Below are 14054 nucleotides of genomic sequence, written 5' to 3' on the forward strand. Positions count from 1 at the left end.
GTCCTGCCTCGGCGGCAGTTCCTCCTCCGCTTCAGTACTGATTGCACACGCGGCCGGCGCTCGGCTCTCGATTGCTCCGGCCTATCACCCTGGGATGCCGCCTGCCGCCGCCGCCGCCGCCGCCGCCGCCACCGCCACCGCCACCGCCGGCTGCCTGGCTTGTGGGATCTGCGGCGGTGCCGGAGCCGGAGCCGGAGCCGCGACGGCAGCGGTGGCTTGAGAGTTAGGGGGGCGGGCCGGCTCGTTCCAGGGGTGGGGGCTGAGGGCAGGAGGGCGAGAACCCGGGTCCATCGGCTCCCCTCGGGCTGAGGGAGCGGACACTCGGAGCCCCAGAGGCGGCGGGAGCCGGTCGGAGGGGGCGGCCCCTGGCGGCGACGCCCCCAGCCCAGCCCTGCGGGCCGCGCTCCATCCCCAGCCCGAGCCCGCTCCAGCCGCGGGAGACGCCAGCCGGGGTTTAGGGAGGCGGCTCCGAGGGGACTGGCGGGCGAGCCGCCCCTCCCGGGTCCTTCCTCGTCCCCTCCCGGGAGGGACCCGCACCTGAGCCCGGACCCCCCCCCCCCCCCCCGCGGCCGGGGCCACGCTGGACCCGCCTCCCGGCCGGGGTCCCGCGCGCCGGCTGCAGGTGGGCTGCAGCGCCCGAGCCGCGGGCAGGGGGCGGCGGGGAAGGAGGTGAGCCGCGTCCGCCGGCAGCGCTCGGTCCCTGCCCCGCCGCGCGCTCCTCCCCTCCCCGCAGGCAGGGCGCGGAGCCTTGCGCCCGCCCCCTGCTGCGTCCCCCCCGGGCACCATGGAGCTCTCCCCGGCGTCTGGAGGAGCGGAGGCGCTGTCCTGGCCGGAGATGTTCCCGGGACTGGAGTCCGATTCGCCGCTGCCCCCGGAGGATCTGGACGCGGCCGTCCCAGTCGGCGGGGCCGTGGCGGGTGGCATGTTGGATCGGATCCTCCTGGAGTCGGTGTGCCAGCAGCAGGGCTGGGTCCGCGTGTACGGTAAGGACCGCGCCGGGCCGTCGGAGAGGCCGGTGTTTCACCTCTTTGCCGAGGCGGGCATTCATTCCCCAGCTAGTGCCAGCCCTGCGCTCAGCGGCCCCCGCCCCAATCCCCCCCTTCTGGGTCCGGTTCCCACGTCCCTTTTTGTCCCGGGGTGCCTTTCGGACAAGTTCCTCCAGACTAGCCTTTGGGTAGAGCGCTGTCTCCGTGTGGTCTCTGGACCCTTTCAGGCACCGGCTGTAAGTTGAAGGGAGTGCTGGGCTCTGCAGACCTAATTCTTCGGTGATTACTTAGAGGCAACTGTCAGCCGATCCTCAAGAAGGTCTGATGGAACACACCATGAGATCAAGTGAAGGGGATGTCCTTTTCTTTCTCTGGATTGAGGCGAGGCTGGAAACCGAGATAGGAAGGAGCTTAGCACATGTATATATTTGGTGGGGAAAGACTAATCTGTCACCTCTTTCTGAACCTCACTTTCCAAAGACAATTAGACCAACCGGTGTGGACGGTTGCAGATTGCACTGTTGTTTCTGGTTCCCTTTGGAAAGTGACTGGGCTGCTACTCAGCAAGTTAAAAGCGATGAGCACACATTAAAACTTTCCCTTTCTGCATTCCTGGTAACCACCTCTTTAATTAAAACGGAATGATGAGATCCTGGGTGAGCCTCGTGGCATCATTGAAACCGTGCTGGTTTTGAAAACTCATAGCCCAAGGATTTATCGCCCGGCATTGAGGACTGAGCAGTGTCTCTCCAAAATATTAGGAGGTCAGGATGTTTATCACCTCGCTGGCATGGACACCAAAGACATTAGTCCTGGGGCTAACTGAGTCTAAGATGGCAAACTTGAAGCCCCTGGGATCAAACACAACGTTAGGATGTTACACGGCAGTTATGTACGTTTAAGCCTTGTAGTGATCCAAGTACATTACCTTTCTTTCTTCATCCTGCTGAACAGGGCATGTGTTTTCTGTTCACGAGCGACCAAGACTTAGAAGTTGTCTCTCTGGATAGTTCAGCTGATGTCAAGACATGAAGTCTCTCACTGGGAGAAAGATCACAGAACTAGGAGTGCAGAGATTTGAGTTTTTGTCTCAGTTCTGCTACTAAATGTCTTGTGTGATTTGGGGCAGATCAGGTCACTTCTTCGACCTCTGATTCCTCATCTGTAAAATGAACAGATCGGATTAGATAATCTCTTAATGGCCCTTACAGTTCTAAGGATATTATTCCTATAACCAGTTCTTAAGGATATATATGTATGTACCACTTTGTATTTTGCTTGATGTGTATGTGTTTCTTGATGTTATTCTAATTAACTGAAAGAATTACAGAAAAGAAGTGGGAGATGATGCAAGGGCACCCAGTTCATTCTCAGCCAGTTAAAAACGTTAGGGCCTGATTTTCCATCCACCTGCTAATCCCACTTAGCCTGTAGTTTATAGCAAAGGTTGGTGAGAATCTGAAAATGAGCTTGAACTAGAGTATATATGGAGGTTTTCCCATGCTAGTCTTTTTCTGTCCTTACGCACTTCTTTGGCATATTGTTTTTATATGACGTTAGAGATAGGGCCCTGTTACTGTAAGAATAATAATTCAGCATTTCAGTGTCCAAAACTATTCTCTCTGGGTTTTCTAGACCTAGATTAACTAACATTCTTTGCATGTAACCCATAAAAATATGTGTTTGTTTTTGTAGTCCATTCCTAGGGCTAGATTTGTGACAGGTGTGTGTGTGTGTGTGTGTGTGTGTGTGTGTGTGTGTATTCTTAAATATGTTTGTGCATATACACATACATATATGGTCTCTGTCTCATACAGTGTTCATTTCATTTTCAAGTTGCAGACTTTCCATTGCCTTGTAACTTTTTTGTCTTCCCTATCAATTAACCAGAAGTTGTTTTTATTTATTGTTTAGAACGGCTACTTTCCTTCCTCAAAACTAAAGCAACTCATCCTGGATACTGCTTTGTTGTCTTTAGTTTGATGTAAATATTCCAGACTATCTGAATGACTGTTGGCTTTTTATGTTCTTAGGTAGTTTTTAAGGCTCTTCGAAATGCTTTGAAGGAAAATAATAGAATGTAGAAAATCAATTTGAAAAACACTAGTTCATTTTGGTGTTCTTGTTTATTTGTTTTGGGCGTTCAAAATCCTGATTGTTTTGGAACATCTGGATTCTTCTACACAATTTAAAGAGACTTTGATGAGTGTAGTCTAATGTTTTTTAAAGAAACCTAGAGTATAAAACTGGGGGTTGAGAACTTGGTTTTTTGTTCTGGCTTTGCCACAAATTGGTTGTCTAACTTTGGGCAAGTAATTTTAACTCTGTGGGTCTAAGTTTCTACGTAAAATGTGGAATCTGGAGTAATTGGTATCTGTGGTCCATTTTAGCTTTAGAGTTGTCTGATTCTATGGCCTGCCCTATTATTTTACCTACAGCTAGGCCTGCCAGTTTCAGCCGGACTCTTGGGGTTAGGCATCAGGCAAGCCCTGAATGCATTTAAATCATGATTGTCAGAGGATCCTGGGGAGCACTTTTATCAAGAGGTCAGTGAACTGAGTTTTGAAAGAAGGAAAGTTGAGGGCAGATGTATATTTGTTGGGAATGTTTTCACAAGATAGGAAGGTGGGGATGGGGATCTTGCTCAAGTCTAGCTCATTCAATTGAGACCTAACCTGAAATAGCCAAGTGGATTTTAGAATGGGGTGCAAAAAGGAGCTGTTATTAAGTGCTGCTGGCTTCTGGCTATGGTTCACATGCTCTGCAGAACACTAATCTTTGTAACCAATAAGCACAACAATGACAAAAGTACCCCCCACCCCAAAGAGGATCTTAACAGAAACTTTTAGAAACGATATTTTATTAGTTTACCTCACAAAATTGGAAGACTAGGCACTGTTTTGAGCTTGCTATTGCCAAAGTTGATATAGATTATATATATAGGTATATATATATATAATCTCTAGAGTTTTGTGTAGTGCATTGTCATGATTGGAAAACTTTTTTGGAATATGTTCAGAGCTTTGTAATAGGTGGATCTATATTTAAAACACAAACACACATCTTTGAGACATAGCTAAGAGAAAACTTTATGCTGTTTTAGTCTTCATTTTCCTTTACTTGTAAAATGTTTCGTTTGTTGTATTTCAGTATTACAATAAGTTGTGCCCATGCCCTGTCAGGGCTATGAAATTTCTGACACCAGGGAATCTGTCTTGTTTATCTTTGCATTCCTGTCTTGCCACCCCCTTTATTGTCACTGTGTCTAGCAGATTGGTACCTCGCTCAGAGTCAGTCAGTGTTTGTTGAATGTTGATCCATCTGTCCTTTGACCATCCAGATCTCAGCCGGACTGATTGTATGGGTGGTAGAGTAGCTTAAACAAAGGCATGCCACAAACAGCTAAATATGGATGCAGAATCCAAGAGCATCAAATGCAGAACATTTTTCAGATATTTATAGCCTCAAAGCAGAGTCAATTGGCTGAAAAAGCTCAGCAGGCTAGCAAAAGGAAACGGGAGCGGCAAAGCAGCCTCTCTGTGCTTTCTGGTAAACAATGAGAACATTAAGATTAACTACCTTCCCATGAATGGATAGCCAGTGTAGGACACCCTTTGGGAGAAATTGAAATACAGTCTGTAGCAACAGTGCCTGTCTTGGAGCGTGGCACCCATCAGTAAGACAGGTCTGCAAGTGTCTGCATAGAAGTATTCTTGGAAATATAGTTATCACAATAAAGACATCCCCAAGAAATCATACAGTTTTTAATTTTAATAATATCAGTAGGACTTATCTAAAATATTCAATTAATAAAATACATAATATCAACATTATTGGTTACTATGAAGCTAGTATACAGCTCATTGTTTATTACAATTTCTAAAGGTTGGAACTATTTCAGCAAGCAGAAGAAAGAGGTAGTTAATTATACTGCATTAAATACCATATAATTCTAGAAATATGACAGTGGGAATTTGGTAAGAATTTCTCATGAACTGGATATGAGTTGATGGGGGCAGAAGTTTTGCCTGGTGTAGTAAATAATATTGCTTATGCTTCACAAATTAAGACAAAGGATGAGATACGCTATACGCTTTATTGCACTTTTAGAAACTATGCCTCTGTATTTACTTAAAATGTTGCAAGCAGTAACAAGTCCAGGAAGTTGTTTCATTTTGGTCCAGTATGAATTAGATGTGACTAACTGACCTTATACAAAGATGTTCTTAACATAACTAACTGAATATTCTTAGCACATCATTCATTCTTCCATGTCTTAAATATGAACCCTACCATTTCTGTTTTGCTTTAATATGTAAATGAATATTATTCAAGCAAGTCTAAAAGTTTTGTGTGCTCTAGCTAATTGCTTGCTAGAAGAAAATCAGTAATGTGTATCCAGTACATTCCCAAATATGTTCATGTTACTTAAGTGTTTTAATTTCCTCAAATACTGTTAATTGAATTTTTATAGATGAGCATTAATACTAGTAATTTAAAGAGTCTTAGGATCTTTAGCTTGAGTTCAGTACTGAGGATGTGGCATTGACTGTGAATGTTGACAGTTTCCCATGATCTCCAATACATTTTATATACATTAGGAGTAATCAGTTCTTTACTGAAATAGGAGAACTTTCAAGGCCCTAGCTGGTTTGGCACAATGGACAGAGCATCGGCCTGCTGACTGAAGAGTCCTGGGTTCAATTCTGGTCAAGGGCACATACTTTGGTTGCAGGCTCTTCCCCAGCCTGGGCCCCGTGCAAGAGGCAACCAATCGATGTGTTTCTCTCATATTGATGTTTCTCTGTCTTTCCCTCTCTCTTCCACTCTCCCTAAAAGTCAATGGAAAAATATCCTTGGGTGAGGATTAAAAAACATAATAAAATAAAATTGTTAAAAAAAAAAAAGAATGCCTAAGCATATACTAGTATTATTTATTTTAAATTACATTGATTTCAATGAACCCTTTATTTATTCCTTTGAAAGATAATTTATAGATCTCATTTAAATCATGTGTTCTATTAATGTTTACAGATCAAGGACAGTTTCCTTTATAACCTCTTAGTATTTTTCTATCCTCTGTCATGTTGGTTTATTGATATTTCATTTTCAAAGAATAAAAATATTTTCAAAGAACGAAACTGTACATCCACAGTCCTTTTTCAAAACCATTTGGATTAGAGTGTTTCAAAAATTTTTTATTTTAGAAAATATGGTGTATATATACAGTGACATTAACTCCCTAGTTGGGTCTGGAGCAACATTCAGGAATCAGTTGTGTTAAATATTTCTGCAGTTAAATAAATGAATATTCACACTAAGTGTGGTATAAGACTATAAATAATGTCAGTGCAGGTCAGATTTTACTGCTAAAGAGGTTATGAAAAAAAGGTTTTCAGAGCTTTTTGGATTTAGGAATTGCAGGAATGGAATTGAGGTTCTGTACAAATTTTCTGACAGAATAATATGAAGTTCTAGAATGTCCCTATTTATTTGAGGATAGTTTGTTTATAAGGATTTCCTTTATCTTTTTCAGATGATAAAATTCAGTGCATACACTTTAATAAAAATGATGTGGAGTTGTGTCCTATTATGTTGAATGAACAATAATTTTCTCTGATTTGCTAAGGAAAAGAAAAGGGATTCACATGACAAAGAAAGTAGGCTTTACTGAGATTACTAAGGAAATAAATGATGGTAAGACAGTGGTTTCTAATGCTTTGTTTCATTAGAAAGAAGGATGAGGTAAGTTGAAGCAGAGTTTATGTAATTGTTCTTTGCAGGTTGCTCTCTTCAGTAACACAACGTGATTTGATCACCTTTTAAGTAGGTGAACCACAAAAAAAGCATTCAACTAATGACTGAGTTAATCCAGAAAAAATTTAACTGGCTGCTCCTTTGTCCCTCCCTATTAGAATAACTTTTAAGTAACCAGAGAGGTGTTTGGTCTTGTTAACTAGAAGGAGGAGTTTACAGTGTGCTGAAATTGCTTCACCTGGTCTTGGCAGAAGGATAATTGTTCTCTGATGTTTGTAAAAACACCTTTCTTCCCAAAGGCTATCAAGTGCTTCTTAAGACCTGTAGGTAGAGTATCCTTTACAGATTTAATGTAGCTTATTTTCTAGTGAGAAAGCATCCATCAAGAAGTACATGATACAAAAATAGTAGGAAAAATAGAAAGATGTCTTGAGGCTCAGTACAGTGTGTTAGTGGGTTTACTGTAAAAAGAAAAAGAAATGAAAATTGAGCCTTTGAAGGCATGACAAAAGTTCATTTGCTAGATGGTCATACAGGAGTTATCATCTTCTGTCCCTTGTCTCGACAGCAGGGTTGAGATGTGGGAGTTACCTTCCTTTCCCAAGTGTTGGTTACATTAATTAGTTGTCTGCATCTACTTTGCTCATAAGGATCCAATTTAGATCCTGATTACATTCTTATTTCTCCATAAATTGTCTTCAACATTGCTCAAATTCTATTCACATGGTGTCATTTTCAGTAGGCTTTCTGAAAGTACTCCCTGTTCAACTCCCGAGTGTAAGAGATGGGTAAGACTTGTATACACCAGTTGGGAGAGTGAAAATTTAGGAAAATATTTAACGTAAGGCAAGGAAACAAAATTCAGAAGTATAGTGTGAAAAGTTAAAAAAGAAACTTTAAAGTTGATAGTCGCAAATATTTTTCAAGACAATCTTTTGTTTCCTCATTAAGGAAACTGGCTCAGGAAGTTTAGTTTATTCCCAAAATTGGAGACAAATTCCACAGTTTGTCAGGATTAGAACTCAACCTCAGATTCCTCAGCCGCCTGTAATAGCTTGTAGATCTTACTGCTTTCCCTTAGGGAGATGGCCTTTCAAAGTTGGAGGTCAGGAACACTCCACACTGAGAAAGAGCAGATTGTTAGTTTCACAGTCTTTAAGGGAAACGCTGGAAGTACCATTACCTAGATAACAGAAAACAAAAATGGACAAAACATCCAGAAAGTAGCAGGATGAGAATAATTCCAGAGTGATCCTTTAGAGGTAGACTAGAGGACAGATAATATATTTTAATCTTTGCTTTCCTAAATCCCTTATCCATAAATTCTGTATTCTGCTATTGGAAGTGATATTTTAAGGAAATTTGAATGTTTCATTTATGATGCTTAGAACCCTGGATAATATCTAATAACTTTCTACCTTCCATTTTAATTTCTAACCTCTCTGATTCATATAATTAAAAAATTAATACATTTTTTCTAATTATGAATATAATCCATGAATATAATTTGAATTACAAGAAAATCCAAAGAAAATTAAAATCACCTGTAATTTCATCACTCAGAGATAGATATTCTCTTAATATTTTATTGTATTTTATTCCAGTCTTTTCTGTGTGCAGAAGTACTTTTTTTGAAAAATATTTGATATCATACTATATGTATTTTACCTTCCTGCTTTTGTTCTAACAGTGTGTTTTCTAATGGTTTTGAGCATGTTAAAATTTTTTCAAATGTTTTATTTTTAAATTTAATTTTAAAAATGGGTTACACATACATATATATATATATGTATGTGTGTGTGTGTATATATATATATATATATATATATATATATGTTTCCCCTCCCCCCCCAAAGATATGAAGGGTATCCATGGGGTCTCTCTCACCCCTCTTCCCTCACCCCTCTGGCAGGCAATCATTGTCCCTTCTACACAATCAATAAATATTTGAAATTCCTGCATATCCTTCCATACCTATTTCATGCACATGGAAGCAGATAAATAGCTACGTAAAAACTCTGCCAAGAGTGGGGTCTAAGAAATTTAGTTTAAAAAATACTATGTTTTTTTGTGAGGTTAATGAAATGACTGGGGTAGGCCTGCAGAAGAGGTTGGTTGGCTAGGTGTTCTGGGAGTCTGGAGCCAGTTGTTGTTGATTGCTTTATATCTGAATTAATACTGTCATAATTTTTACTGTGCATTTGCTTTTTTCCTTTTTTACACAAATAATAACCCATTACAGGAAATGATCTGCACTTTGTGTTAATTCCTCTTTTACATCCCCCCTCCACACACACTTATTAATAATCTTGGATATATTTTTCCTGTCAGTTTGTGAAGCAGTTCCTTATTCTTCTTATGGCTGCATAATGCCTGGATGAATAGTAATTTATTTAATCATTCCCCAAGTTTTCTGGTACAAGTGAATAATCTTGAATATAAGTCATTTTGCTTGAGTGTGAGTTTATTAGAAAAGTGCATAAAATTTCTATGTGCATATTTGTAATTTTGACAGGTATTCCCAAATTGCTTTCTCTTTTTGTACCTATTTACATTTCATCAGCAGGGTGTGAGAGTGCTTACTTTCCTACACATAGGAAATTATCAAGAGTTTTTGAATCTGACAATCTAAAAGGTAAAAGAAAGTGTTAATTTAATGTTACAGTAAGTGTGATTGAATATCTCATAGAGCATTTAAATATATCCTTTTCTGTGAACTGTGCATATTTTTTTGCCCATTTTTTTCTTGTTTTTTAAATCAAGCTTTATTGATAAAATGGAATTCAGAATATCTTACTTGGAACAGCACCAGGCCCAGCCAGTCATGATAGCAAAATGTAGCAGTCTCCTACTATCTGGAGGGAGCTGCTGCTTATCAATTAATAATTAATTAAAAGTAAGGACTTGTAAAAGAGGTGCAAAGAATCAAGGCATTTTAGCCCCAAGACTGATATTCTTATGAATATCCTGTATAACCTGCAGTACTCATGGCAACAAGTAGAGAACAACCTAAAAGACAATTAATTGAAGGGACCAGCTTAATCAGTAATGCCAATCCCACTGCCAAGAACAAAGATAATTTCCAATTAACTCCCTGGATGTTCGGCTTTATAAGATTTTGGAATTTTTCTCCATAATCATGTGTACAGTTGAGCATCTAGCTGACATGGCTGCTGCTCTCTCTGTCCCAACCCCAAGTCCAAACACAACATGACTTGAAAGGTCTGTATATCTGTTGCGTCACACAGCAAGCCAAACATTTCTTATAACTTTGATAATGATTTAAAACAGTTCATAATTAAATATGAGCATTTTGTACAAGGACAGTTACACTTTACAAGAAACAAAATCATACAACAAAAATTGCTGGAGTCTGATTTACAACAGGAATTATGGTTTAAAATCACGTTTACATATGTCTCAAATTTACAAAAAAAAATCAGTTCTGGGCTAGCTGTTGTATGGCTGAAGTTCTCTGGTGCAATCACTCTCTCCCATGTCATATGCCCTTCTTTAAAGTTGAGGATGAATGTTAAAAGGTTCAGTGAAGTTGAGCTGTACTCTCCTTTGGAGGTGAAGGTAAACTCCATGGCTAGATGAGCAGTTTTACCACATATCATCAGTCCATGTAGAGTCGGTGTCATCATTTTTGTAAGGAGTCAGTCTATTATAAACGGCTTCAATTATATTTCTTTTTTTTTTTTTTTTGCCTATTTTTAAAAGGTGGTTGGATCTTTTTCTTAGTGATTTGTAGGAACTCTTAGTATATTAAATAAAGAACCCTTTATCTGTGATGAGTTGTCAGTATTTTTTTTGTGTTTTTTTCATCTCTATGAGGAAATTATTTTTATGCAGTTGAATATATGTCTTTTTATTTTTTTATGGCCTTTGGTTTTATGTCTAGTCCTTCTTTGGTTTGTCTAGTCCTTTTTTGTTTTCATTTTTTTGCATTTAAATCTTTGATCCATTTGGAGTTCATCCTGGTATAAAGTATGATATATGGATATAATTTTATTTTTAGAAAGATAGCTTTCCAGTTGTCCTAATATCATTTATTGAATAATCTTTATCTTTCCCCATTGATTTAAGATGACTCCCCTATCCTTTTCTAGATTGCCATTTGGATTTTGGGTTATTTCAAGATTTTCTACTTTGTTCTGTTGGTCTGCTAGTATTACATTGCTTTATTATCAAGGTTTTATGCTAGGAAATATAATTTGTTAATGACTAAGTTAACATAACTTATCTAACCATTCTATTTTAGACATTAACATTTTTCAAAATTTTTATATTACTAGTCTACTAGTTATCTTTGTGCACTAGTCTTTGAATTGAACTTTTGACTTGTTCCTTAGGCTGAATTTCTAGAAGAGTATTTTTAAAGACCTGAGACTTAGTGTGACTTTCCTGGAAAGCAATTACTGCTACAAGTATATGAAAGTATGGCTCCTATTTTAAGTCTTACTTCTGTGTTGCTACTTTTAACATATTGCAGTATTTTTACATATATTTCATGTGGTGCCTTAAACATTACTTAGCACCTATCAAATGTCCTCAAAGTTCTAATACTTATAAGACCGTCCTTCAAAAATGTGAGTTGTTTTTCCAATGGTACTCCTGCTTAAAGGCATGTTTCTAAGCGAATGAGGAAAGGGAATGAGTAGAGTCAAAGCAGTTTGTCTGCTAAAGGTCAAATCCATGACCATGGCCTTATTTATACTATGTTAGACTCTCCAACTGAAATAACTTGACATAGACACATAATGTCTTAGGTACTCTAAGAAGAACGTAGTTGGTGGTTTTCATCTCAGCTGTTCATGTCCTCTTTCTACTCTGTTTCTCGGAGTATTAAGAAGGAATTGACATTCATAAAAGTTCTTCTGAACATGATTTGAATATAGATTTACTTAATTTTAGCTGGATGAATAACAGGTGTATACCTTTTATAGTAATGTGTTAATGACTGAGTTTTTTATCATGGCATCAATTTAGGTATGTTGTAGGGAAGTTTATTGTAATGTCAAACAAAACCACATTCAAAGAATGATAACAAGAAAACATAAATGACAAAAGTGATTTAAATCTTCAGGGGGAAAAAAGGGTAGGAGTAGGATTTGGGCTCCGAAAAATCATGGTTCATAACTCATTAACCAGTTAACCAAATTTTCTTTTTTAAGGAGTCTGTTTTTTAGAGCAGATTTAGATTCATGGCAGAATTCAGAGGAAGGTAGATTTCCCATATGCCCCCTGGTTCCCACACATATGGGAAATTATTTTTATGCAGTTGAATATATGTCTTTTTATTTTTTTGAATATATGTCTTTTTATTTTTTTATGGCCTTTGGTTTTATGTCTAGTCCTTCTTTGGTTTGTCTAGTCCTTTTTTGTTTTCATTTTTTTGCATTTAAATCTTTTATAGTAATGTATAGCCTGTCCCATTATCAACATCTCTAACCAGGGTGGCACATTAGTTACAATTGATGAAGTCATCACCATCACCCAAAGTCTATAATTTAGTTCATATTAGGGTTCATGAGCATAATTATAACAACATGACAAAGTAAAACTTTTTGGGTGCTTACTATGAGCAAGGCACAGTTCTAGGTGCTTTATGCCTATTAATTTATTTAATCTTCATAACTACCCTATGAGATAAATACTATTATTATCTTCATTTTATAGATGAGGAATCAGAGACTTGCCTAAGTAAGTGGCTGAATAGGGTTTGAATCCAGGCAGTTCACTCTTAAGTTATATGCTCTTAAGTACTATATAACTTGGCTTCACACAGATAAAAATTTCAAACTCTTGTTATAAAAAACATTGAGTGTGATGTTTGTTAATTTGAACCTTGAAGCTGCAATTTAAGTATGTGTTTTATATAGCACCGTAACTATAAAATAATCACATTTGACCTGCTTTGGATGTCATATCAAATATCTTCATAGAGTTGTCCAAATTTATTAATTGTAGACATGAGAAACGGTATGTGGGTGAGTGGTGTGAATCTGTCTATATTTAAAAAAGGTTAAACAAAGTCTGTTAGAGATCTAAAATATTTTTTAGCAGTAATACACAAAATATGAAAGTAGGTTTTTTCCTATAAAAGCATGCCTTTCTTGGCCTGTTATTTATGTTTGATCATGCCAGTGAAAATACCAAAATTTAAGAGAACACATTCTTAAGAACCATAAGTTATATTCATCTGGGGCATAGCTTTGTTTATTCCAGGGTTTAAATTTGAAGGGGCTCTCCACTTTAGTATCAGTAATTCTAAAAAGAGAATCCACTTTCATAGAACCAGGTGAAAAACATTGATCACAGGTTGGCCACATAACAGATGTTTTAGGATATTTATAGAATTCACATTTTTCCCCCCTAAAAGCCCAGGAATATGGTCTCTTGATGGTCCTGGTTCACTTTCATCTTAGTTCCTCTTGAACCTAGCTATCCTTATGGTTTGTATCCTAAGGTTTATATTTCAAGGACACAGACTTAAAGCATTGTAACCTATGTGAATCAATTCTGAACTGATTGTAGTTTTTTCAAATCTGTGATTCTTTTGAGCAACTGGCAGTTTAGCAATGGGAAGTGAGTTACAGTCTTACATTCAGATAAATTTATACATCTTTAAAAAATAACTTAATATGATATATTTGACATACAACAAACTATACATGTTTAAAATGTAATCTGATATGTTTTGAAATATGTAAATAACCATGAAATCACCACCACAATCAAGAAAGTGAACATTTATTTCCTCCAAAAAGTTCCCTTGCATCCCTTTATAAGCCTCCCGCCCATTTCCTCTCCCCTTCCCACCATCACCAGGCAGGCACTGATCTGCTTTCAGTCTTTTTGGATTTTCAAGAATTTTATATAAATAGAATCATACGATGTATTCTTTTTTTTTTTAATATATTTTATTGATTTTTTACAGAGAGGGAGAGAGAGGGATAGAGAGTTAGAAACATCGATCAGCTGCCTCTTGCACACCCCCTACTGGGGATGTGCCCGCAACCAAGGTACATGCCCTTGACCGGAATCGAACCTGGGACCTTTCAGTCCGCAGGCTGACGCTCTATCCACTCAGCCAAACCGGTTTCGGCAAATGTATTCTTATTTCTAGTCTGGTTTCTTTCAGCACATTTGGAGATTCCTCTGTGTTATTGCATGTACAGTAGTTAATTTCTTTGTATTGCTGAGTAGTGTTTCCTTGAATAGATATCGCACAATTATCAGTTTACCTTTTGATGAAATTTGGGTTATTTTCAGCTTTTTGGCTGTGACAAATAAAGCTGCTGTTAA

At 38.6% G+C, this 14054-nt stretch overlaps 1 protein-coding gene across 3 annotated transcripts in view; it reads left to right on the forward strand.

The window, feature by feature from the left end:
• The first annotated feature begins 593 nt into the window (after positions 1-593).
• The window catches only part of RASAL2 (RAS protein activator like 2), a 264165-nt gene continuing 250704 nt past the window's right edge, over positions 594-14054 (forward strand). For all 3 annotated transcript variants that reach the window (XM_008145887.3, XM_054712291.1, XM_008145888.3), the window contains exon 1: positions 594-983. In XM_008145887.3, the coding sequence (XP_008144109.2) occupies positions 785-983 (199 nt within the window). In that variant the 5' untranslated portion in view covers positions 594-784. The remainder of the gene's footprint in view (positions 984-14054) is intronic.

Source organism: Eptesicus fuscus, chromosome 22, assembly GCF_027574615.1.
Source record: "Eptesicus fuscus isolate TK198812 chromosome 22, DD_ASM_mEF_20220401, whole genome shotgun sequence".
Classification (NCBI taxonomy): Eukaryota; Metazoa; Chordata; class Mammalia; order Chiroptera; family Vespertilionidae; genus Eptesicus; species Eptesicus fuscus.